This window comes from Podarcis cretensis (assembly GCF_951804945.1).
Source record: "Podarcis cretensis genome assembly, chromosome: 17".
Taxonomy (NCBI): domain Eukaryota; kingdom Metazoa; phylum Chordata; class Lepidosauria; order Squamata; family Lacertidae; genus Podarcis; species Podarcis cretensis.
The window spans coordinates 10,401,885-10,427,517 of record NC_137187.1 but is presented as its reverse complement, the minus strand read 5'-3'; the positions used below and the strand labels follow the sequence as shown (position 1 = coordinate 10,427,517).

General features: G+C 44.6%; 1 protein-coding gene across 8 annotated transcripts in view; it reads right to left on the bottom strand.

Moving 5' to 3' along the window:
* Positions 1-1,218: 1,218 nt before the first annotated feature.
* LOC307206274 (rap1 GTPase-activating protein 1-like) overlaps positions 1,219-25,633 on the bottom strand; it is a 46,836-nt gene continuing 22,421 nt past the window's right edge. For 2 of the 8 annotated variants that reach the window (XM_079959329.1, XM_079959326.1), the window contains exons 6-23: positions 24,799-24,990; positions 22,490-22,593; positions 21,633-21,711; positions 21,145-21,198; positions 20,976-21,059; positions 20,032-20,132; positions 19,583-19,712; positions 18,990-19,145; positions 16,299-16,370; positions 15,392-15,478; positions 13,919-14,053; positions 10,930-11,091; positions 8,080-8,183; positions 5,599-5,715; positions 4,980-5,109; positions 4,770-4,872; positions 3,230-3,554; positions 1,219-1,930 (exon numbers count right to left, since the gene is read on the bottom strand). In XM_079959329.1, the coding sequence (XP_079815455.1) occupies positions 1,924-1,930; positions 3,230-3,554; positions 4,770-4,872; positions 4,980-5,109; positions 5,599-5,715; positions 8,080-8,183; positions 10,930-11,091; positions 13,919-14,053; positions 15,392-15,478; positions 16,299-16,370; positions 18,990-19,145; positions 19,583-19,712; positions 20,032-20,132; positions 20,976-21,059; positions 21,145-21,198; positions 21,633-21,711; positions 22,490-22,593; positions 24,799-24,990 (2,142 nt within the window). In that variant the 3' untranslated portion in view covers positions 1,219-1,923. Of the gene's footprint in view, positions 3,555-4,769; positions 4,873-4,979; positions 5,110-5,598; positions 5,716-8,079; positions 8,184-10,929; positions 11,092-13,918; positions 14,054-15,391; positions 15,479-16,298; positions 16,371-18,989; positions 19,146-19,582; positions 19,713-20,031; positions 20,133-20,975; positions 21,060-21,144; positions 21,199-21,632; positions 21,712-22,489; positions 22,594-24,798; positions 24,991-25,633 lie in introns of all 8 variants that reach the window. The other 6 variants (XM_079959332.1, XM_079959330.1, XM_079959327.1 and 3 more) reach the window with 6 other exon arrangements.

Genomic DNA, 25,633 nt, shown 5'->3' with positions numbered 1-25,633 from the left:
TCTTGTCCAACTTGGTCATTAGAGGGCTTCAAAGCGCTGTGGACAACAACACAGCTCCCCTGCGCCATTCCCAGAAGTGTTGCATAATAGCAACATTTGATTCTTTTCTGAAATTCAGATGTGTTACAAACATCGGAAACTGACATGCACTAGGTCTCTGTAATCCGGTAGTGTCTACTCTGACTGCCAACAACTCTTGGGGTATCAGAGGGTCTGTCACGACCTCCGCTACCAACAAGAAATGCCAAGAATTGAGAACCTTCTTCATACGCTACGTGCGCGCACCATCAGTGAATCTTAATTTCATTCAGACACAACATGAAACAACTGTTTGGTACAGTGGTACCTCGGGTTAAGTACTTAATTCGTTCCGGAGGTCCGTTCTTAACCTGAAACTGTTCTTAACCTGAAGCACCACTTTAGCTAATGGGGCCTCCTGCTGCTGCTGCGCCGCCGGAGCACGATTTCTGTTCTCATCCTGAAGCAAAGTTCTTAACCTGAAGCACTATTTCTGGGTTAGTGGAGTGTGTAACCTGAAGCGTGTGTAACCTGAAGCATATGTAACCTGAGGTACCTCTGTACTTTAATTAAACAAGACAAGATAAATATACCTAGATTAGGATACGTGAGAGACTACTGTGGGTGGAGAAAGGAAAGAAGTGCTGTTGCATTTCCAGCATTGAAGCGCTCTTCTCCCGGGAAAAGCATCTACAATGAGCCCTATTAGAAGTAGAGCAGTGAGTTGCAGGATCTGATTTCTTTTGTGCTTGGTGAACAGCCTCTGCTTGAGTGCCACAGCTGAATCGCTGTGGTGATGTGCTTCACAAACAAACAAGAACAAGATATCACCCTGATTTCAGGTTACACAGGTTTTGGGTGGATGTGTGTTTCCTCCCAATTTGCAACCTTTGCTTACTAACAAGAACAATTCCTGTATCCGGAACCTGTATCTGGATGCTGAGATCAGTGTTACCGTGCATCAAAGAACAGACAAAAGTGTGTGTAGCACTTCGTCCCAAGACCAAAGAATTTAAATTGATCTCATGCTTCACACTTTCAGTGGGGTGGAACTGTCTTAAGGTCACACAGTGTTTTTACCTGTTCATCTTTGCTAAAATAAGGCACGGGAAGATAATGTGGTGCAGGCCAGACCCCTTATTTTAAGCCCAAATAGTTCTTGGCAGAAACACTTAAGAAACCACAACAAAGATCAGAGCATATTGGTCACAGTAGTCTTTTATTGCAAGCCCAGACACCACAGACACAACAAGCATGGAGCAAGGGTCACAAATTCACATTTATAGGTTCTTGATGGCACAGAGACTTAAGGGAGAATGGAGTGGTTGGAGGGACTGTTGTACAGTGAGATACCAAACAAAGACCTGTTGAATCCCATGAAGGATGAGATGAACACAAACCCCTCCCACCATCAGACACCTGTGCACTTTGGCACAAGATACCTACGGAGCATAAAGCAGTTGAGGAGCTCTTACATACCAGGTGCCATCCTTAGAGCGAGAAGGGCTTTCATTCCTTAGTTTTATAAAGCCTGTGCTCAGAAGAATGGATACAAACACAGCCTTCCTAAGAAGGCCTTGGGGGGGGCACATCTTGGGTTTTTAAATTTTAGCAGTTATGAGGACAGACAGAAAGATCTCTCTCCTCTTGTTTGTTTCTGAAACTATGGCAGGAGACCCCTGTCCCCCCCCCCTGACTTTTTGATCTCCTGAGGTTGCTGAACTAGAATGACACATGTGGGTGAGCGAATGCCACGATTTGGACTTTTGTGGTTGGTTTCCTTACTGCCTGTGGTGCAGCTGTCACTGAATGAAGCAGAAAGGTCAGGTCAGGCGTTCTTGGGGAATCCAGCATCTAACTCCTCCGGACATCTGGGTGAGCTGCTGTTGAGGTCTCACTTTGGCATCAAATCCTGGAAGCACAGACAGGAAAGTTGATAACAGCTGAGTAGATTCATGGGACAAATGTGATCATGGGACCCCCAAAGCAACTTTGTTCTTCCTACACTTTGGTAAAGCTTAACAAATCGAAGCAGTTCCATCTGTGAATGCTAACGAAGGGCAAGTACATTCCCTAGACCAGAGGCGGAGTGATACTATACCAGGCAGCACAGCAGCTGGGGAACCAGCTTTTACCAGCAATCTCCATAAAGAATCCAGGTTCAAATATGGAGACACACAACCAGGGATGAGCAAAATCTCATGGGAAGCTTTTACAGAATTTTTTTACTTCCCTTAAGCCATGGAAAGCAATCTCATAATATAATATGGATGCAGCTGAGAGGGCAATATTCAGATCCACCAGGCTGATTAGGTGGAAAGCATTTCAACGCAACGTATTTCCAAGTCCCACTGGGACAATTTGCAAGCATGTTCTGACAAGCGTGTGTGACAAATTCAGCCATGTTAGTTGGGTTACCTTTACTGGATCTGAACAAAGCTACAAATTGGTATATGAATCAGACCAGTGCAGTTCTTGAGTTTTTTGCTTCTTATGGCACCTCCTGTGGCCACCAAAGCTGTGGGGCACAAGTAACCTGCTCTAGTTACCACTTATGGGCTGCATGTTAATTTTCATAAGCACCCCTGCCACACGAAGCTGGAACAGCACATCCAATGAGTTCTGTTTGCACAGAAACAGACCTGGGCAGAATATAATCATTGTGTCCGATCAGGTGCCGTTCAGGGGGCAAGTAATTCGCCCCCTGGAAAAGGCGTCTGATTACCTTGAAAAGCTTCCACAGTCCTTGGGAGTCCCTCCCCCTTTCTTGAAGACAAACTAAGGAAGGATGCACCTCCCCATCGATGACAGAGGCAGGAAACAGATTGACAGAAGCACAAAGCTAGCCAGTGAGCAGAGATGATTTCAGCGCAAAAAAATAAAAAAAGCTGCAGTAACACAGAGAGATGGATGGGGCTGGGGGGAAAGGGCATTGTGGGAAACAAGAATCTTGGGGAATTCGCCAAGAAACTTGCAGACCCTGCTAGATGCAGCGGAGGTGTGTTTGTGATGGGGGCACAGAGCAGTTGTCTTGGGAAAGAAGTTCAGATTGGTGTGTTGGGTTTGGGAAGAGAAGACACAGGAGCCGCCTGTGTGTCTGGGGAGAGCCACAAAGTCAGCCTCCTGTTTTCCCATCAGGGAATGCGGAGGGTGACAAAGAGAGCCCTCTTCCTTTCCATCACCTTTTGCCCACATGCCCTTGTCCCCTTACCCTAGGGCACCGAGGCTCCCTAGGGTGCGGATTACCTGAGAATTACCCAGCATGCACTGAGACACCCCTCCAGCGATGACATCACACACAGCACAAAATGGAGGCCTGTGGAACAAGGAAGTGGCAGTTTCTTTAGCATTCTTCCCTTTACCCCCCTGCTTTCCAGTATACGAAGAACCCATGAAATCACCTCCCTGCCTCCTTAATGTCATGGGGAAAAGAAAAGAAGAAGAACATACTGGACTGTAACGATGAGCATCTACTTTGCTGCCTTTCCCCTTCTCCATGGAGCCTGCAGCACTGCTTGGCGGGAGCAGCTGAGTTACTGAAAGGAATTAAGCATTTTATTTAGAAAGGTTAAATCAAGCTATTTCTGGCGCACTAGATCCATCTTTTCCCCACTCAGGCTCCTGCCAGCTATATACAGGATGCTACAGTACTGCTAATTTACTTGGGACATCAGCCATTTTCTGATACCTGTCCCTGGTAAATTGCTGCCCCTGTTTTACCATTGTAGAGATATTCAGTAGACACTGTTCTACATTTTCAGCCCTCCTAGCCTTAGAACATAAATTTCAAGCATAATATTCAACCTATTACCCACTGCTTTTGTTAAGAATTGTTTTACTTGTAATTGCCTAGACCATTATACCTGTTTTCCTGGTTTTTCATTGCATGATTATAATGTAACACACCCTGAATAATGTTCAGGGGAAAACAATGTGCCTTTATGAGTCCTGATCCAAATTGGGGTCTCCCCATGCTGCTTTAAAAAATGAATAAACCACCAAACAACACTTAAATATGTTCAAATGTGGTAGCACATTTTAAAGGTATCATCAGCCCCTATCAGCCCCTAGGTGGTTTCAAAATGGAGAACATGTCCATTAATGGTTCTTGGTCACGAGGGCTAAATGAAACTTCCAGATGCAAAGCCATTGTATCCCTAAACACCAGTTGCTGGAGAACACCAGTAGGAGAGGCATATTGCCTTCAAGCTGCCAGAAGCATGTGGCTGGTCCCTGTAAGAAAGGAATGTACCACATTGGGTCATTGGTCGATGCTGCATTTTATTCATGCCTTTAGCCAGAGTCCACCTCTCTGGGATGTGTCAGGAGGAAGTAGAATCAAGAGAAAGAAAAGAGGATGTATTTGATTTGCTTTAGCATATTGTAAAGAAACCAGGTAGTTCTTCAGCAGCTGAAAGTGTGATACTGCTTTCCAGCTTCAAGGAAAGGCAGCTGTCATTCTCAAATGATTCCCGCCTCTTGGTCAGAACTGGTTTTTTTTTTAAAGGATAGTGAATCTTTGGTCCAGCTTGGAAACTTGTAGCCACATCCTTCTCATGCAAATAGGCACAGAAGTCCTTGTGCTATCATCCCTCCTCCATGAGGGACATCAACATGGGAAAGTTCCTATCTACTCGCAGTCAGTGCAATGTGGGATGGCTTTGCAGCAGCAATGATAATGCAAAGGTTACATGTTAGTTCACCCAAACAAGTCTTGTCCTAGAACCTGCAAGAACTCGTTTGGTTTTTACCTGGTGAGCTGGTACTGCTGGGTGTGCAGACGCTATCGTCTAACCACGCGCTCTGAGTCAGGGACTCCTGCTTTTGGGGACCTTCAAGGGAACACATCAACTCCTGCACAAGAGAAATGGAGAACGGGCCTTAGAGGATGCTGCAGCTGCTCAGCTGGGACAGGAGGACTACTTGAGTGGAAAGGGGATTTCCAAGACCCCCACACTGACCGCCTCGTTCTCATCCTCCTCCGACGTCTCATTTTCTCTCACTCCGCTGCAACAGCTGCTCACGTTGGACGAGGAACGGGACAAGGGCTGCATCACGCAATATCCTGATGTCTGACCGGAGAGCGCTCTGCTGGAGGAACACACAAGCCCCAAATCATCACCCTCATAAATCTCAAAGGCCACCAGCCCAGCATTACAGTTCATAAGCCTCTGTGACAAAAGCCTCACTTTGCAGAGAAGTCTTAAAAGCCTGCCCAGACTTGCTCAGGTCCTCTAGTTCATTAGAGCTCAATACACACATTTAAAAATGAAACACTGTTTATTGTTGGTTAAATGTATATCTCTACTTTTCTCCCAGGAGCTGAAGGTGGTATACATTGCTCTCCTCATTGTTATCATCACAACAACCCTGTGAGGTAAGCTTGGGCAAAAGTCACCCAGTGAGTCTCATAGCCAACTGGGGATATGAACCCTGGTTTCCAAAGTCCTAGTCCACTACTCTATTATGCTGCATTGGCTCAATCACCCTCTCTTTCCTGTTAATATAACATGGCAGGATGGAGGTTCCCCCCCCCCACTTTACACAAGGCTTCCCAGCGTTCTTTTGTTCTAAACTCACTTGTTCTTCCTGTTGGGGAATTCTGGGGAGCTGGGACTGGAAGAGCCGTCCGACTTGAGGTCAAAGAAGGGCCCTGGGCTCTCCAATACTTTCTGTATCCTTTCAGCGATGTCTTTGCTTTGGAGGAAAGGGAACAAAAACATTTCCAACATGGAGCCAAGAGTCCTTGCATGAAATCCAGTGGCTTTATTTCTTTATGACCCTTAAATTCTCCTTCAGCCCATATGGGGACAGAATGAATTCCTCTAAAGGTTATGGGAATGGAAACTGGCCCTTTCCCAAAAGTCTAACCAATGACCTGCATGGCCTCCTGCCTTTCTCTGTAGCAAACAGCACATTGAACTATATATATATATATATATATACACACAGTACATAACTCATTACACTATTGTTTCCATTGGTTCATGGGGCTTTCCCATTCTTAGCCCAAATCTCAATTATGGTGAACAGGCCAATTTAACAGGTCAAAACTAAAACGTATTTTATATACATTTCAGACCCATGATACTGCATGATGAAGAATCTTGATTGGCAGAAACAACGGTTTTTAGGTTTAGCTCACTTAGAATTCCAACTGAAATGCACTCTAATCACGAAAAGAAAGATTTAAGCAGAGATATAGGCTGTGTGTACTCAAATTTGCAAGAAAGTAGGTTGGTTCCTTCTATCTACATATATAGCACAGGTTTGACAAATATGCAGGGCACATCAGATTTCACTTTCAAGATTTTAGCTCTGCTCATTCTGAGGAGGACAGGAGCTTTAAAGGCCAAAAGTCTTGGGAGAGGATGGCCGCTCCAACTGTACTTTGCAGTCTCCAGAATAAAGAATCACTAGGTCATTCTGCATACAACTTAAGAGTAGGTTGGCTGGTTATGCACTGCAAAAAAATGAGAACAAATCTACAGATGGTAATTCACATGTATAAGTTGCAAATTTAGAAATTATTGCTGAAATTTAAATAGAATTGCAATACAATCTCACCATTATGGGGAAAACATCAGGAGAATGTCTAGGTGCTGCTATCACTGGGCAACTTCACGGCTCCTGTTCCCCTTTTTTCTGATTCCTTATCTTTAAACCAGATTTGGACCAGACAGACAGCAAACGGAGGAGACCTTGCCCGCTGAAGACACATGGGGGCATCTCCTGACAGCGTTTGCTTCTTTTAGCTTTAATGGTCCTGTCAAATTTTACTGGAGCAGCAGGATAAAGGGTGTGGCAGAAACACACTTACCTGGGGAGTAAATAACCCTTAACCCACAACTGAATGGGACTCACTTCTGAGTAGATATGGGGATTGCACTGTTAAGTAGACTTCAGACACTGTCAGCAGCTGAATCACAAATTATGCTAATAAGTGTTTAATAAGTGGTTTCAATTGTTGCTCTAGCTTCCATGATGGCCTAAGTGTACCACCAAGGAGGGTGACACTTGTGGTGATGGGACTCAGCAGCAGACAATTTGTAAGGGTCAGGGCAGGGTTGGGTCCCATCCTTCCTCCCAATCAATGGTCTTTTGGCAAAACTGAAGTTGTGGGATTTTTATTTTTTATAGAGCGAGACAGAGCAATACACACCTAAAATACTCTTTGTTCTGAGTGCATGAACTGCTGACGGTGGCTAAGGTTTAACAACTGTCACTACCTCTTCCATTGGACTTAAATATTTCTACCTGAACTTCTGCCTGTACTGGAGCATGACATACTCAATCCTATTGTCCTGTTGGTAGTTTTCACCAAATCCGATGAAACAATGAGGTAAACAAAATGGGTGCAGGTAGCACTGGGAAGGATGCCTCAATAATACCACCTTCACCTGTCTTCCAAACAATCCTCTGTCTTTGATATGTGCCTATGGCTCAAGGCACATGGTCCTTCCTCTCTGCCATTCTTCCCTTGAGTCTTATCCAGTGTCTCCATTTAGGCTTCAGTTTCATCATCCCCCCCACCCCCATCATAAGTTCGGTTCCCCACAATTCCACATCAGTTTGTGATTATTTGTTGTTGTTGAAAAACCAGTTTGTATGTAAATGGAATTTCAATTGAATTTTATGAAAATGCACCAGAATTTTATGAAATTTTAATGGAATTATGAAAATGCACCAGAATTTTAATGGAATTTTATGAAAATGCATCAGAATTTTACGGCAAAATCCCCCTAATATACCGTACACATTTTTTGCAAAGCAATTTCCCCTAATATAAAGCATTTTTGCATGTTCTTTTCACTCATGCACTCATACGCACACTTTAGCCCCTCAGGCTGTGTATTTTTGTGCACACTACTTGGACTGGAGAACGTCATTGCAAAGTTCAGAGGTGTGCAAATTTTAAGGGACAGCTGTGCTTTGGTTTGCCTATTGTTAAGGAAAGTGCTGATTAGGTAAGCTAGCCTATAGATGCAAACCGAATTTCTCCACCATCCCTCTCCCCTGCCCGTGTTCTGGTCCTCCAAGTCCCTATAGCCCAGTCCGTACCTTTTCTCCTCCTGGATGTTCTCAATGCCAATTGCACTACTGCGTCGGCCATTGAAGCGGCTACCTCGGTTGCGTGACGGGCTTCTCCCAGGTAGGGCAAAGGACTAGAGGGGAGGAAAGGACAGTAGGAAAAAAAGAGAGACAGAGGAAGAGGAGGATGCAGAAAAGGTAAGAGCTAGAGGGAAGATGGAAGATGGAAGATGGAAGACTGGGCTCCAGAGCCTGTCCTTGCATTGCTACCCCATGCTAACAGTTGCAGCCTGTCCAGAGAGTCACAAGGTGCCCAAGCATGATGTGGCAGCTGTCAAAGTTGGACAAATAGGGGGTGAGCCAAGAGAGAGAAAGAGCAACACACATATGAGAGAGAGAGAGAGAGGGAGGGAGGGAGGGAGGGAGGGAAAATGGAAAGATCGGTAGACAGAAATGCATGTATGAAAGAGCAACAGGGGAGAACAGGGGGAAATATAGACTTGGAAAAGCACAAGGTAAAGCCATGTACAGCCCCAGAGGGCTAAGCTAGACATTACAGTAAATGTGCACCTGCTGCCCAAAATGGAACCCATCCCATCTTCTCCCTCTGTCCCAGAAGAGTTTTCCTCCCTACATAATTAGCAGCTGAAGATCTGGAGCAGCGGCAGGGCGATGTGGGATGCAGCTTCTACCAGAGATGCCAAAGTGTGTGCCCAGGGGCTGGGGCAGGGATTAAATATCTAAAGGCAGTTTCCAGCACTAGCTGTGTGTTTACTCCAATATCTAGCTTAGCCCAAAAAGGAAGGGAGAAAAAAAGGAAAGGTGGGGAAGTATAGAGCGCCCCCTTTCCTTACATTTCTTTGGCATTTCTCCTACTTCCAGCAGATGGTGGGTATCACCTTTTCCCTGCAGAATTCCCCAAAGGAGACAATGTCTTTCCTGGCTTCTCCGGACATGGGAGGATGGATTTACCTAAAGGAGCCTTGCACAAGGACTTCTGCTTGCGCAATGGGGCTTCCATCCCTTCCTGAATGCCCCCAAAATTGGCTTGAGGGGTTGTGAGAGCCCCCATAACAGCACATGGGAGGGAAGGCTTGTGCATTAATCATAGTGTGACACTTGAGTTCCATCCAGTGTTTTGAAAACCTGCTAAATCCCCAGCATTGATCGGGGAAAAGAAGAAATGAAAAGCTTCATCACAAATACAGATTTCTGAAGTGCCATATTTAGAGTGCTGTCGAATGAGCCGATTAAACCTGGGCTGAGGAACCTGTGGATCTCCAGATGGTCTAGTCTACAACTCCCACCATTCCACACCATTGGGCTACACTGGCTGGGATTGATGGGATCCCACCACTGGATCAAACTGCTTGCTCCAAACCATACAATGCACTCACATCCGACTGAGAATTTTGGTACCGTGAGAACGGGCTTAAGATGTAAGCCACATCTACTTAGATATCTACTTTGCCAACTTCTTCCAGTCATGCCAGAGGAACCTCAGCGCAGAAGGAATTCACTCTGTGCCATGCTTCTTATCACCAGGGGAGTTGGCCATGTATGGCTCAGGGATAGCAGAACATATGCTTTGAATGCAAAAGGTCCCAGGTTCAGTCTACAGCATCTCTGGTGGCTGTGCTGGTCTCACCTTAAGCACTCTCTTGAGAATGAAAATTCACATAAGCATGCTTTCCACACTATAATTGCAACTCCAGACTCTCTCGAAAATGGCCTTCTCATCAGGTGCCTTCAGTGCTTGTGCAAAGGACTGAATGCCCACTTGGACAATCAGAGGATGCCCTGAACTAGAGCAGCACCAAATGCACTGGTAACATTAATGCCAAGCAAAGGAACAGCCACTAATGCAACACTTCTAGCTATTAGTTCTTTCATTCCAGACACCGCTTCATCTCACCCTACCATGCAGTCCATCACTGAACAGTCAAGTCTTGGCAGGCAAAACTAACTTGCTGCAGATTTCCACCAAGTGGTCCGTAGTCAGGAGGTGAGCATACTTGGGTAGAACAATCCTAAGTAAGGTCAGCAGTAACAAACACACTGTCCTAAACCTCTCCAGCCATCAACAAGGTGGTGGGAGAGGTTCTATAAGCGGGCTCTTATGGAATCTTTTTTAGTTCCCTCAAAATTAAAATTCAGTCTAGTTTCAGGCCTGTTTTTGGCACATAAACCACCCTTGTCACTCCAAAGGATAACCAGTGCCGAGAGAAGAATGCCAGGAATGCAACGTCACCATTTCTCCTGGGTCTCTCAGTAGCTTTTGGAATCACTGAACATTGCACCCCTTATGGATAACCTGTTCTGCGTTAGGAATCAGTGGCATAGGGTTTTGGGGGCCCCATTCCTGCCTTGGGGACTGATGCCACAACTGCTGCAGGAGAACTACTGCTCAGCATCGATGCTAAAGGGTCCCGAAGGGATTCATCTTGTCCCCAAGACCAAACACGAAATGTCTATTGTGAAATTTCTGAGGGTATCATCAGCATCTTTTATTCCTCTGTAAAAGTTTTTATATTCTCACATAAAACACCAAGGCTCAGCAATTAAAAAAAACCAATAGCACAATTTATTCAGATTCTCCCTAAATGCTTTCCCTGTTCCTCAAATTGTTTTCAGAGTCAGAATCGGCAAATGAATAGAATCGGGTCTCAGAGGAACAGGATAGGGAAATGAACATAGAGAGATGGGGTGGCAGGGAGCCCAACAGAAAATAGCCACAAAACACCACCAAGACAAGGAGACATTAATAGCTGGAGACAGAAAATGTTGAAGAGCAGCGGGTACACAGTGGTAGGGGGTAGTGGCAAAGGACTGAGTACATGCTGGTCTCCACCCCATGATGCCACCTCCCCAATACCTTACCGCAGCAATAGCCTTGGTGCCTTCGGCGACACTCTGGTTGAGGGCAAGGCCAGCAGTAGCTGGGCGATTGGGTGGAGTTGATGGCTGCTGCTGCTGTTGGTGCTGCTTCCTCATGGCTATCCCCATGGTATCCAGGCTCTGGCTACGGCCCCGGATCACCCGCTGGAGAGAAGGGCAACAGGGAGACAGACACGTTCACAGACACACAAAAGGACATCATGAAGAGCACTATAGGATGCTGGTGGGCTGGGTGGAAGGAAGCGGAGGGAACAGACATGAGCTCAGAAACACCCCGCTTCCTACAGGACTCGGGCAGACAAGGTGTTGTTTCCAAGCGGACAGAACTCGCTTCTGCTAACCTAACCCACAAACTCCTGAAGAGCTCTCTCATAAAAACCACGCACACGTTGTCCCTAGCCGATGGCACCCCAAAGCACAGGCACCAGGGGGCAGACATTTAATCCTTCAACACAGGCATAGGCAAACTCGGCCCTCCAGATGTTTTGGAACTACAACTCCCATCATCCCTGACCATTGGGTCCTGTTAGCTAGGGATGATGGGAGTTGTAGTCCCAAAACATCTGGAGGGCCGAGTTTGCCTATGCCTGCTCCAACACTATTCTTTGTTTTTTTAATAAATTTTTATTAGTTTTCCAATTTTAACAAACACAACAAAAACAACATACAAACAAACACATAAATTCATAATTTCTTAACCTTATTTCCATAAGCCTCTTTTCTCGGACTTCCCCGTACCTTCCCCTTTTTGCATCCTTTTATTTTTAACAATTATTCAACAACCCTTTTAGCCAATTAAATATAAATTCATTCTCCTTTTCAATTTCACCCTAAATCAAACAAAATTTACCGCTGTAATTCTACGTCTTCCTCTCCCTTAGCATTTTAGCACTCCTCAATTTTTCCAACACTATTCTTTGGACCTGGCACTGTAGATATGAGCAGAACCACCAACTCACAGAGGAGGTGCAAGAGGATACTGTGGTCAATGGCATCAAAAGCTGCTGAGAGATCAAGCAAAAGCAGCGAGGTTGCACTCTCCCTGTCCCTCTCCTGAAGAAGGACATACATCCATCAGGATGCCTAAGGCCATTCTGTCCTCAAACTGGACCTAAACCCAGATTGAAAGGGGTCAAGATAACCAGTTCCTTCCAATGGTGTCTGCAGCTGGACGACCCTCTCAAGCACCTTATGCCAAAAAGTGATTGGGTGGTAGTCCAATATTAGTGACTGGTCCATAGTCATCAAAGTTCCTCGGGGTTCAAGCAGGGCTTCTTCAGGAGTTGCTGCATCACTGCCTCCTCCAGGAGCTCAGGTACTTCAGATGAGTCATGATGGCTAGACGTTGAGCACACATGTGGGCCAAACTACTGCAAACACCTTGCCCACATCCTCAAACCTCATCAGCTGATCCCACAAGATTGGGCAAGATGTTGTGTTGGACACCTCACCCAGCTCTGTAACAGTGGTTGCATTCAGCTCAACAGCTGGTGATTTTATTCTCAAAGCCGCTGGCAAATATGTCACAGCTGGCACTCTATTCCCAGTGACAGGGGTTGGCAGCCTCCTTAGCACATCTCTGCTGGCTAGCTACTCAAAGGTGTGATGGGGTAAGCAAACAAAGTCTTCTTTGCAGTAGGCACAACTATGTGCTCTAGCACACCTCTGACCGACTTTGCATTGGATTGTATGCCATTGTACTCTAGACTTCATTTATCCTGTTTCATGGCTTGGAGAGCCATAGACACCCAGTGAGCTCTCCAGGCTCCACAATTTTGGAAAATGAGCTCAGGAGTAATTGCGTCACCAGCTCAATGCATCTCACTATTCCACAGCAACACTGAAGGTCAACAGGACCGCCAACCTTGGCTTCTGAAAAATCCCCCCAAGCTTTCCAGAACCCCTTGGATTCCATATGTCTCTGGGGGTAGACCCTCCTAATGGCACAGAGGGAATGACACTACAAGACCCAACTTTGCCAGATAATGGTCTGACCATTAAAGGTAAAGGGACCCCTGACCATTAGGTCCAGTCGTGGCGGACTCTGGGATTGTGGCGCTCATCTCGCTTTATTGGCCGAGGGAGCCGGCGTACAGCTTCCGGGTCATGTGGCCAGCATGATTAAGCCACTTCTGGTGAACCAGAGAGGCGCACAGAAACGCCGTTTCCCGCCGGAGTGGCACCTATTTATCTACTTGCACTTTGACGTGCTTTTGAACTGCTAGGTTGGCAGGAGCTGGGACTGTGAAACAGGAGTTCACCCCATCACGGGGATTCGAACCGCCGACCTTCTGATCGGCAAGTCCTAGGCTCTGTGGTTTAACCCACAGCGCCACCTGCATCCCTTGGTCTGACCATTACAATGGGGTTAGTTCAACCCTGCCCCCACAACATCTAGAGTACCACCAACCATCATACCTTGAGGTAAAGCCTAAATCAAGGCTTTGTCCTTAGTATAGACACCGAATTATCCCAGAAGCAACGTACTGAGGTTGTCCAACACCACATTACAGACCACCTCAGCCAGCATAGTGAGGTATACTGTTGAACAGCAAGGTGGCCAGTTTACAAGGCACCAACTGCAGCCCCAATCTGCCCTGCCCCAAACCTGTGGCTGATTTCCCCTCCTCTGCAGGTAGCCTGCTGGCATCTGTTCTCTGAAAAGCAAATATTGACAGCTGCGTAGGATGGTGGCTAAGAGACTGATCTAAGAGCTAGGAAGTTCCTTCTTTTGGTAAGCTACTATCTCTGAGCCACCTGCACCCCTCCGGCAATTTCTAAAATACATAGATAATGCTATAGACCTACCTGTCAGAGCAGTTGTGGGGATGACTAAGATAATGTATGTGAAATACCTCCAATGGACAAAATGCAAAGTATTATTACAATATTCACCAGAGCAGCATGAAATGGGAAAATGCAAAATTACACCGGAAGAGAGATATTAAGCATCACCTATTCCCTCTCTCACCTTGAAATTCTCAAAGAAGCCACCACCCCCATTCTCCATTTTGTCATCATCGCCAGAGGCCAAGCCCATCATACTGCGGCTACGAATCTGCAACTCCTCATAAAGGCTCTCCAGGAGGGCACTGCGGGTACGATCCTGCTCCAGAAGCAGAGAAGGAGAACACGTTTCAAAAAACAAATAGGATAGAAGCAGGGAAGGGTGCACGCTTGATCAGAAAGGAAGAAAGATCAGGCTGAGTGACAGAAAAGAAAGCAGCTCTGTATGTGGATAAGTTACATAATCAGCTGGATCATAGAGATTCACTAGATCTATGGACTCTCATTAAAGCATGAGACTCAATCTCAGGGTTGTGGGTTCAAGCCCCACGTTGGGCAAAAAAGAGATTCCTGCATTGCAAGTTGTGACCCTCAGGGTCCCTTCCAGCTCCAAAATTCTATGATTCTAAGTGGATGTGATTAACCAATTTTAATTTGTTTTTGCTCCCAAGGGAATATTTAACATCAGCTACCTAAGGAGGCTTCAGACCCCAGGGAACTTTTGGAGGCTGGTTGATAAGGGCAGCCTGGTAAATAGTTAATCTCTTATCTGGTAGCACTGAGTACCTTAAATAGGGAATGGGAGGGTACAAGAGAGGAGTAATAATAATAATAATAATAATAATAATAATAATACACTCTGTTGTGGCCAGGTCTCCCCCAAGGTGACCCAGGTTGGCTAGAATGTGGTTGTCACACTTACATAGTGTGCTTTTCATTCTATTGTAGGAGTTTTGGTTCCTATTCAAAGTGTAATTTTGAGTTTAAAGTCACCAGGAGGAATTACCATTCCCCTCCCCATGCAACAGCTGCAGTGCAGAAAGTTCTAGGTTGGATTTAGACATCACCTTGCCAACAAAGGTCTGTATAGTTAAAGCTATGGTTTTCCCAGTAGTGATGTATGGAAGTGAGAGATGGACCATAAAGAAGGCTGATCGCCGAAGAATTGATGCTTTTGAATTCTGGTGCTGGAGGAGACTCTTGAGAGTCCCATGGACTGCAAGAAGATCAAACCTCTCCATTCTTAAGGAAATCAGCCCTGAGTGCTCACTGGAAGGACAGATTGTGAAGCTGAGGCTCCAGTACTTTGGCCACCTCATGAGAAGAGAAGACTCCCTGGAAAAGACCCTGATGTTGGGAAAGATGGAGGGCACAAGGAGAAGGGGACGACAGAGGATGAGATGGTTGGATAGTGTTCTCGAAGCTACCAGCATGAGTTTGACCAAACTGCGGGAGGCAGTGGAAGACTGGAGTGCCTGGCGTGCTCTGGTCCATGAGGTCACAAAGAGTCGGACACGACTAAACAACAACAATTGATTGTTGAACCTGAATTTCATTTCACATCCTGTCATTGATCACCAATATGTTACTTCCTGGTACTCATATCAATCTTTGCTCTTTAAGATACATGAATGCAAATAAAAGTAAACTGACTCACCTCCAGCTTAGCAAATTTCTCAGCATGGTAGCAGCTGTGCTCCGCATTTATAAGCTTTGCCAGAAGAAATTCACGGAACTCTGTGCCCTGTCAGAAGGAGGAGAATACTCACTCACAGCATTTAAGTCTTACAAGACCCTTTCTTATAGATATATCCAGAACTGTTTTGGTGCCACAAAGGATAGTGATGAAGGTTCTAGGATACTTCTTTGCAAGCTAATACTTAAGATTGCATGTTGATACCAAAGCACAGATACAAGAATATTCCTCCATTCACCTCAATGGGTTGCACTGTAGAGGTGAAGAATACATTCAAATTAACCACGTGGGACTGTACCACTCTAAAAACTCATGATTTCCTAAATGCCCTCCCAGTTCCCAATGAAAAAAATCCTTTACAGTATGTAGACATATAGGAAATGAAGGCTATCTTTCATTATGGTGCTTTAGCTTTTGACAGGCAGGGAAATCTATTACATATGGATTTATTTAAAGAGGCAATCCCTCATTTCCTATTTATAAAGACCAAGTAGACTATGTTGTACTACAATTTTTCCGAAAATGCATATTAATCCTTTTAGCTGGTGAGTACTGATACTAGAAGGTGCTTAAGCTGAAACTGGCAGCATCTATTTTAGGTGCTTCTGAACATATTAAATGACAACAGTGGCAATATTGGGAATGCTAGAGCCACATCTAAGAACACAAGTTGAGCTGGAAAAATGGCTTCCAGGTCATAGGTGCTACAATATTTTAGAGCCCAGGCTGTCACAAGTTTGGGGCTTTTCCAGCCCTAGGTAGTTACACATTCAAAGTTTCATATAAATAGATCATAATGTAGGAACCATTACCAGAATTCCACTGCCCTTTAAGCCTTTAATTTTTTTTTTCCTGGCTGCACACCAACCTTTTTGAATATTGCTGGATTTGGCAGAGAAGGCCCAAAGAAAGGGACGTCATCACGGGCTGTAACAGAAACCTGCAACCATCAGAAGGGACAGAGTGGTTTTAGAGTACAGACAGAATGACCACTGTGCAGGGTCTGTGCAGGCCTGCAGCCTTGGGATAATATTAAAACACTGTCATTTTTAAACTGCTGTCTGATGAAACTGCTAATCAGCAGAGAGCACAAATGATATGGGATGTTAGAAACATCTCATATACAGCCACACACAGCCACACACACTCGTTTATAACATTGCAAAAATGCAAATAAATGCACATTAATACATTATATTCCAGGTGAGTATAATCATTGCAATCATAGTATTCTTCCTTTTTCGACTATCTAAACACATAAAAGCTATTTCCATTACCAACAGTCTGTTATACTTACTACCTTTCCTATATTTCCAATACATTAAACACTTGCATTATTTTACAAATAAATATCACATAAAAACTAATTGCTATATTTTCCTGCTGTGTTTTTATTTGTTTAATTTCCCCTCAACAATAGATCTGGATTGGCTGACTCCTGCACCTTGTTATTATAATACTGGATAAATAAACTCAATTTATTTACAAACATATTTTCATGGTGTCTTCCTTCTCTAACAAATCAAATTTGTTAGCTTAACCGTTCATGCCATGTCCTGGATTTTAGTTAGCCAGTGATCTATAGAGGGACAGCAAGCACTTTTCTAGTTTGGGCATAGTATCATTCTTGCTGTAATTAGCAAAAAACAACAACAACAAAGAACAAACCCCAACCATTTCCAAATCTTTTTCTTGAACTCTATCCTTAAGCTAACTGAATAATATTACTAGTGAGTCTCTTAGAAGGTCATAACCTGGGTTATTTTTTTTTTATTCCTTCCATAACTGAATCCCAGTATATTTGGTTTAGGAATATGTCTACATGATATAAAATATTTGCTCCAGGGTTATTTGGAGGAAGCCATGTGATTTAAGGGTATGGCATGGATGTGACCTCAGTCTGCTTTAAAGTGGCAAATTAAAAGTAGGTGACCTGAAGCAAGAACTGCATGTGTGCCCTGCTTTCTCTTGCAAAGTACTTCTTCAGCAACCTGCCTCATCTCTGCTTCTTGGCCCCCTCCTCTCCTGCCTCTGATTCTGCACTGCTCTCTGCCCCAGCCTCTTCCTGCTCACTAAACCCTGTTACCTCTTCAGCTTCCAACACTTCCTCCTAGTCTGCTTCTTCTGCTCTCTCTGACCACTCATCGCCATCCCATCATCAATCTCCTGGCTCTGAGCCTTCTTCCCTTGGGGTTTCCCCAGCCAGTGCCTCTGCCGTCAAGCCAGTCCATGACATCACCTTAACACCCACTCCTGTTATTTATTTGAGTATTTGTCCAGGTTGCTAATATAGCACTGAAGTTAAACTAAAACGCTTGTCGTTATCTGGGTTGCTTTAGTTGACTTTCCCAAGTCATTGTGCTGCTTGGACACTTGATCACCAGTAGGAGTCATTGCTACCAGGAGTGTCACTTGTGTACACTAAGGTTCATGTGTACTTACGCATGGATAAGAGAGGGAAATGCACACACTTCAAAGCGTCTGAGAATGATACAACTCCTTATCAGAAAAAATACACAGAACAATAGAGGAGTAAAGGACTGGAGCCTCAGTTCTGCATGTTTTAAGACTTAGGAAGTGATAGGGTGAAATTTCACCTTGATTCTTGTTCTCTTCCGGCAGGAAGAAAAGTAAACCACTTTGAGGTTTTTGATTAACCAGTGAGTAAATTCCGTTAAAATAAGTAAGTAAATAAAAGAGGTACTGGCAAGAGACTGGCTAGTGCTCCACAATTTCTCCCCACTGTAGCCAACTAATGCAAAGTTAAAAGAAAAAAAGAAGTGGGCTAAGATTTAAAGTGCTGTAGTGCTATACAGGAGGGATAGGAAACCCTTTTCAGCCCAAGAGATATATTCCTTTCTGCACAACCTTCCATGGGCCACATGTTGGGGCGGTCGGGTAGCAGGGCTAGCGGCTAAAGTGGGCACAGCAATAACTGTTTTTTTTTACCTGTGTACAGTAGGCTAGTTTCTAGGCACATTTAGACACCCCTCTCTATCCATCTAGGGGGCAGCGGGTGGCGCTGTAGGTTAAACCACAGAGCCTAGGACTTGCCGATCAGAAGGTCGGCGGTTCGAATCCCCGCGACGGGGTGAGCTCCCGTTGCTCGGATCCTGCCAACCTGTAGCAGTTCGAAAGCACATCAAAGTGCAAGTAGATAAATAGGTACCACTCCGGCGGGAAGGTAAACAGTGTTTCCGTGCGCTGCTCTGGTTCGCCAGAAGCAGCCTAGTCATGCTGGCCACATGACCCAGAAGCTGTATGCCGGCTCCCTCTGCCAATAAAGCGAGATGAGCGCCGCAACCCCAGAGTCGGTCACGACTGGACCTAATGGTCAGGGGTCCCTTTACCTTTACCTCTATCCACCAGTGAGGCAAGCAAGAAGCATTAGCATTCAAGGAAGGTGCAAAGCAGGGCCAGTAAGAGGTGTGGCTGGGAAGGGGGTGTGGCTTGGGGAGATTCCCAAGGGCCAGCCAGAGGAGCCTAGAGGTTTGCTACCCTTGCAGAACTCTCTTGCACTCGTCGTAAAAGTAGCAGAGTATTGACCGAGTGGACTTACCTTGTAGAGAGTCTCCCCCAGGGCGCTGTGGTGTTGCTGCACGACCACGTAGGAATGTAGGAAGTTTGATGCAATCATGTCGGGGACAAAGGGAGTATTTTCGTCCTGGAAGACAATGGCCACGATATCGTTCCCAATGTGGCGCTTCCGCTGAAGCTGGAAGGGAACACGCAAGGGAGCATGTTAAGAGGGGAGTTGGGCTTCCCAAATGCAAGCTGCCCAGCTTGGCCACTCAAGTCCACAGCACCCACCCCAATCTTAAACTCCAATCCATTCTAAACTGTCAACCCAAGCAATCCCCAGACCAGATTATGGCCTCTTCTTTCCAATCACAACTTGCTCCAACAACCTTCCCTTTGTCACATCAACCCTAAAGTAGCTCCTTGTCTGTTGCCATCACTCTAGAGCAGCCTTTCTCAACCTGTGGGTCCCCAGATGTTGTTGAACTACAACTCCCATCACCCCTAGCTAGCAAGGCAAGAGCTCAGGGATGATGGGAGTTGTAGTCCAACAACATCTGGGGGCCCACAGGTTGAGAACCGCTGCTCTAGAGGCTTCTTCAATACTGTGTCCTCCATAGGTCCCCACGGTACCTGTTGGGCATCTCCCTCTGTGAAGGGCAACATCGTAGAGACATGGAACATGATCTCTTTGCCCCGGAAATGTGTGTAGATAGACTCAGATCCTGTTTGACCTCTAGTAACATCCAAGCCACCTCGGAAGCTGGTCAGCATAAGGCAAGAAGGAGAAGGAGAGAGGAGAACAGACAGAAGAAGAGATACCATGAACAACGGTAGCAGCTTTATCGAAGGCAGAAATACAATTCACAGAATGAATTATGGTAATTGGTGTGTGCAGTGGTGTGTGAAAGAGGGTAGGAGGCCTAGAACTTCCTGGTGGTGGTACTGCCACTTCTCAGGACGGGACCAGACAGGGCCACTGCTATCTGCTGCTATTAAGGCGATGCAAGAGTCTTTGAAGGAAAAATGGGCCTAGAAGGACAACTTCCAAACCGTTAGGTTTTTACAGCTGAAGTACTCACCCACGGAAATCCTGCAACTGGATCCTGTCTCCAAGGATATCCAAAAACTCTAAGAAGCCCAGACTCTCTTCAGTATTACTGAAGACCTCTTCCTCTGTGGTCTATATAAAAGGAAACAGAAAACGGAAGGCCACCATTTCCCATTCGAGTTCTTGACCTATCCTGGAGTCCAATAACCAGTACAATAAAGGTCTCTTTTGCACATGTGTGTGCATATGCACAAGCACAAACAACCAAACAAACAAACACACACACACACACACTCTCCTTTCCTTTCACCTTCCTAAAAAAGCCACAATCCCTGTTTGCCAGAGCGGAAGGTGTGGAGACTGTGTGTATCTTTGACAGTAGCAGAAGATAAGCTGCATAGGTTCTGAACAGATATTAGTCAGTGGTGGCCCATAGGCCATAGCCAATCCCCTAAAGCAGGGGTAGGCAACCTAAGGCCCAAGGCCGGATGCGGCCCAATCACTTTCTCAATCTGGCCTGTGGATGGTGAGTGTGTTTTTACATGAGTAGACTGGGTTATTTGTGGATATAGGAATTCTTCATTTTTCTTTTCAAAATATAGTCCGGCCCAACACATGGTCTGAGAGAAGTGGAAAAGGTTGCTGACCCCTGCCCTAAAGGGGTCCTTTCAGCAGGGACTTAAAGAGACATTTCTCAGATGATGTCTACAGCTTGGTTTCTCCTCCCTAGTTGCTTGCATGTCATTTCCAAGTGCTCCCCCTTCCCAGTTGCTGAAGCCAGAGGGAGGATGGGGGGAGGACAAAGGAGGGGAGATGATTAGCCAAAAAGGAGTGATGGTGTACCGGAAAGGAAGAATGGAGGATCACTGGACATGATGGAGGGGAACAAGAGGACATAAGGAAGCTCTTGCCCAGACTCCCCAAATAGCCTATGAAAGAAAAGGGCATTGAGTGTGCATAAGAAAAGAGGTTTACCTGCCCAGGTTTTTGGTAGATGACTCCGAACTTGAAGTTATTGCTGATGACATGTTCATCAAATGCAACAATGAGTTGGGAAGCCTGGCAGGTGGAGAAACAGCCAGAGTTAGAAGTAAAAACACAGAGAGAAAGGGAGAGTTTGCATATGGGGCTACAGCGAGCCTACCTTGGGATACAGCACGGGAAAGAAGCGGTCAACATTCACATCCTCACACAGCAGCTGCAGGAGGACAAGCAAAAGAGGTTAACACACTTCTAGTGCAGGGACTTGAGGTACCATTTTCACTGAAGCCAATCGGATGAGCCTCAGTTATTTAACATGGCGTGAAAATTCACATTTGCAAATTTAACCTTTCAACAGTCCTGTATTTGCAAGGGATTTGTCACACACACACACCAACTTATTTATTCTCTAGTTGCTTTCATAGGCTAGTACTCAAGGATTCAAAATTGATTAAGTGGGATATAAATTTAAATTTAGGACATAAATTTGAGACTGTCTAAGTTATGCTGCCTGGCATGGGTGACTTAGCAAAATGGAACCTTTTCTTTGGGCAAGTAACTGAAAGGAATCAGATTTGGTTCATCAGAGGATTACAAGGCAAAAATAACCCAGCAACTAACAGTAAAGGTGCTGGACCTGGAACAATGTACCTTTGCCATTTGGACAGCATTGGGGAACTCATTCAGGCAAGAAATAGGAATCAAGTCGTGCTTGGTACTGGTTCGAGACCTGCAACAAACAAACGAACAACACAAATGCTAAGGAAACTAGCTTCCCTAGTACCCCAAAGTTCACAGTACCTAAAGCTAGCAAAGTTATTTTGGCACCTGTGACAGAAAAATCGCACAGGTCCTTCTCTACTTCCCTTACAATAAAAATACAGTAAATTAAATTGCTAATAATTCCCCACACTTTCATGACACCCAAAATCAGCTGCCTAATAGTGGGGTAGCTTTACACCCAGGAGGGGTCGATACCCTTTGGCAACGCAGCAGGCAATTTTAATTTTTTTTTGCCCACTGACTGGATAAATTTTAATTAATTTTATCCACGGACTTCTTTTTATAATTGTTATATATGCTGCAAATAAAGCTTGGTAAACAAGTGGTATATTAAGCAGTAATTTAAGTAATTTTTTTTAAAAAAATATTTCATTAGGTGCCCCAAATAAGGCTTGTTAGCCTTCTCAAACATCAACAGTTGCGAACTTTGCCCAAAGCAATCATGAGGGAATTTCTTTTTTTTTTAAGTGTGCTGGAGGCAGTGCTGGGTGGGGTGAGGAAGACAAGCACTTGCCAAATGAATAGTCGAGGGATTATTGGCAGCACCTCCTGTCTATTTTTAAATGTGCAGCAATTTTGATTTGCAAACTGTTCTGAAATTCTGGTGACTTTTATGTGTGTGTGAAAAGTGGCAAATAAGCTTAGTTAAGACAGCCACTGAGAGACAGAGAACCACCTGAAAAGTACAATCATTTCACAAGGTTTGAACCAAAGGGCTGTTTTACCTCAGAAGCAAGCGGAGGTTGTCTTGCTTTTCAACTTGTTCATACTTCACGGAAAGGACCAAGTAGCCCAAAGTTGTGTCACTGGCATAAAAATTGTGATGTTCCTGAGGAAAAGAGATATTGGACTAAGGGATGTAGAAGCAAGAGACTCTTTTCCTGCTCCAGCAGCCACTGCGCCACATGTTATCTTTTGAATTCTGGATCGCCTTGAGGTAAGATGAGAGGAGACAAGAGAAGTCCTGGTAGGATGAATTGGGGTGGAAGGCATTGCCGTGTCGCTTTGTATGTAGTAATGCAGGTGTGTGCGCTGGGGGTGTGTCATGAATTCACTGCCTCTCTCCAGCATTACGGACACAATCTTTGAATGCTGGTGGTATTTTCAGGGATATAGCTTCTGCCATTTTTATGTCATTTTTCTATTTTCTGTGCTGTGTCTGTTCCCTGCCCATCCCCTTCTGAGTACCTAGGATACAATGGATGCTCCAACATGTAGAAACACGGCTTTTGCCTCCCCCTCTTCCACAGTGATCTGTGGTTTTCATTGTACATATAATTATTGTATACCACTTGGATATTTTTAATGAAATTAGTGTTTTCGTAAATAAATACTTTCATAGGATAGTCTTTTATGTTTGGTTCATTTTTATACTGGTTCTAAAATAGTCTGGAATAAAAGGTGTGCCCTTAAGGCACACCTAACTGATTAAAACTGACCCTCATCGATTAATTGACAAAATATTAAATTGACCAGAAGACACCAGTAATTAACAATTAAACCAGCAAATTATAGTATTTTTCCATCTATAAGACACCCCCATGTATAAGACGCCCCCTATTTTGGAGGGACTCAGATTTAAGAAAATGGGGGGAGATGTATCATTGTATAAGACACCCCCTAATTTTTGACATTATTTTTTAGGGGGGAAACCTAGACATACATGGAAATATACAGTAATTGTGATGTGTTTGGCACCATCTCTTTGTAGCTTTAGGCGATCACAGAAAATCTTCTTCTTCTACCTGGCCTTTGGCAACTGTACTCAGGTTGTTACCGTTCCCCTAGTTGAAATCTGGTTTTGTTGATATGTATGGTATTTTGCAGTGGGACTGTCTTTCTCTGTTTTGTTTTATTGTACTAGTTTTCTCTACGTGTAACTCACCCTGGGACTTCATGGAGAAGGGCAGGCAATGAATATAATAAATTTTAAAAGCCTGTGTGCCCAATAAAATAATAGTATTTATTTATTTTTATAGGGATGCGGGTGGCGCTGTGGGTAAAACCTCAGCACCTAGGACTTGCCGATCGCATGGTCGGCGGTTCGAATCCCCGCGGCGGGGTGCACTCCCGTCGTTCGGTCCCAGCGCCTGCCAACCTAGCAGTTCAAAAGCACCTCCGGGTGCAAGTAGATAAATAGGGACCGCTTACCAGCGGGAAGGTAAACGCGTTCCATGTGCTGCGCTGGCTCGCCAGATGCAGCTTGTCACGCTGGCCACGTGACCCGGAAGTGTCTGCGGACAGCGCTGGCCCCCGGCCTCTAGAGTGAGATGGGCGCACAACCCTAGAGTCTGGCAAGACTGGCCCGTACGGGCAGGGGTACCTTTACCTTTACCTATTTATTTATTTTAAAATATTTTAATGACGCAATTTCATTAAAAAAAAAATCAAAGCAGTTTACAACAAGCGTAATACAATAAAAACCACACAACATTAAAACAGATCACCAGCTGACTACTATGGTAAACATTTTCCTAGACTGTCTGCATAGCCCTGAAAAAAAAAAGTTTTCAGCAAATGTTTGGAAGTTAGGGCTTTTCCATACCTCCCCTTGTCCTGTTGATTTCCTCCGGGGAAAACCGCTCTTTAGCACTCAGTTGGAACAAATGGCAATTCGGGTTTCCCCCGGGTTCCTTCCCGTTTGTTCCAATCTATTGCTAAATGGTGGGGTTTCACTTGGAAAGTGGGTAACTTTCAAATGTGAGAACCGCTCAGACGCATGCTTTCAAGGCACGGCACAAGTAGAAGTATGGACAAGTCCATAGTTCAGAAGGTGCCTGCTGTATGTCCTAAGCAGTGGGCCACAAAGACTGAAGTTTCATCTTCATGTTGACGTCAAATAAGCCTCACCAACTCAAGGGACCAGAAACACTCCTTCAGATGAGCTCAGTGATCTAGCTTAGGTTATAAGGGTTCAGGTGACCCCCTAAGTCACCCAGGACCCAAGTTGTTCAGGGCTTTGTAAATGGATACAAGGACCCTGAACCCAGCTCAGTGGCAGATGAGCAGCCAGGAGCTACAGAACTTCTCTTACCTTTCCCAGGAAGTGCTTGCGGTACAACTTGGCTGTTGGGTCACACTCCAGCTTCACTTTGCCACTGCAAGGGGATGGCAGGTCATGCAATTCTGGGCCTGGGATGGGAAGGTTGTGAGAGGTCCCTTCGATCCAATAGCCCCCAAACTGGGGTAAGATAATGAGAGGGTAGGGCCACCCTCTCCGTAACACCTGTCCAGAAAGAGAGATGTTGTAGGATCAGACATGAGCAGAGGATCAAAACAGAACAGATCTTGATCTGTTGAATTCTCTCTTTTTTTTTAAAAAAAAAAGTTTTTATTAAAGATTTTCTTTGTTTACAAAAGAACGTGCATTGTCTCTTCTTCAGGCTGTAAACTCTTTTCTACAGATCAGTTACAAATCTTTTCTACAGATTTTTTTTTTTATAATAATATTTATTAAATTTTTGTATAACCAATAAAAAACATACATAATAACAAAATATTTTCCATTATCCACATTTCATTCTCAACTTTGGACTTCCTCACATCTCTTGTTCCTGCTTTCTAAACATAGATTTTACCAGCAAATTATTAACTTAATTTAATTCATATAATATAATTTTCCAATATTTAATGTCTCAAATTTTGGGATTTAACATACTCTTATTGAAGCTTAATCATAAAATATTACTTATCCAAAATTTATCTTTTCATCAACCAATTAAATTTAAATTTATATTCTTTATAACTAGTTTGTTGGAGCCATGTTTTTGCTAATCTTACATCTTTCTTAACATTCATACAATTTACAATATTTTTGTAGATAGTCCTTAAATTTCTTCCAGTCCTCCTCCACCAGTTCTTCTCCCAGG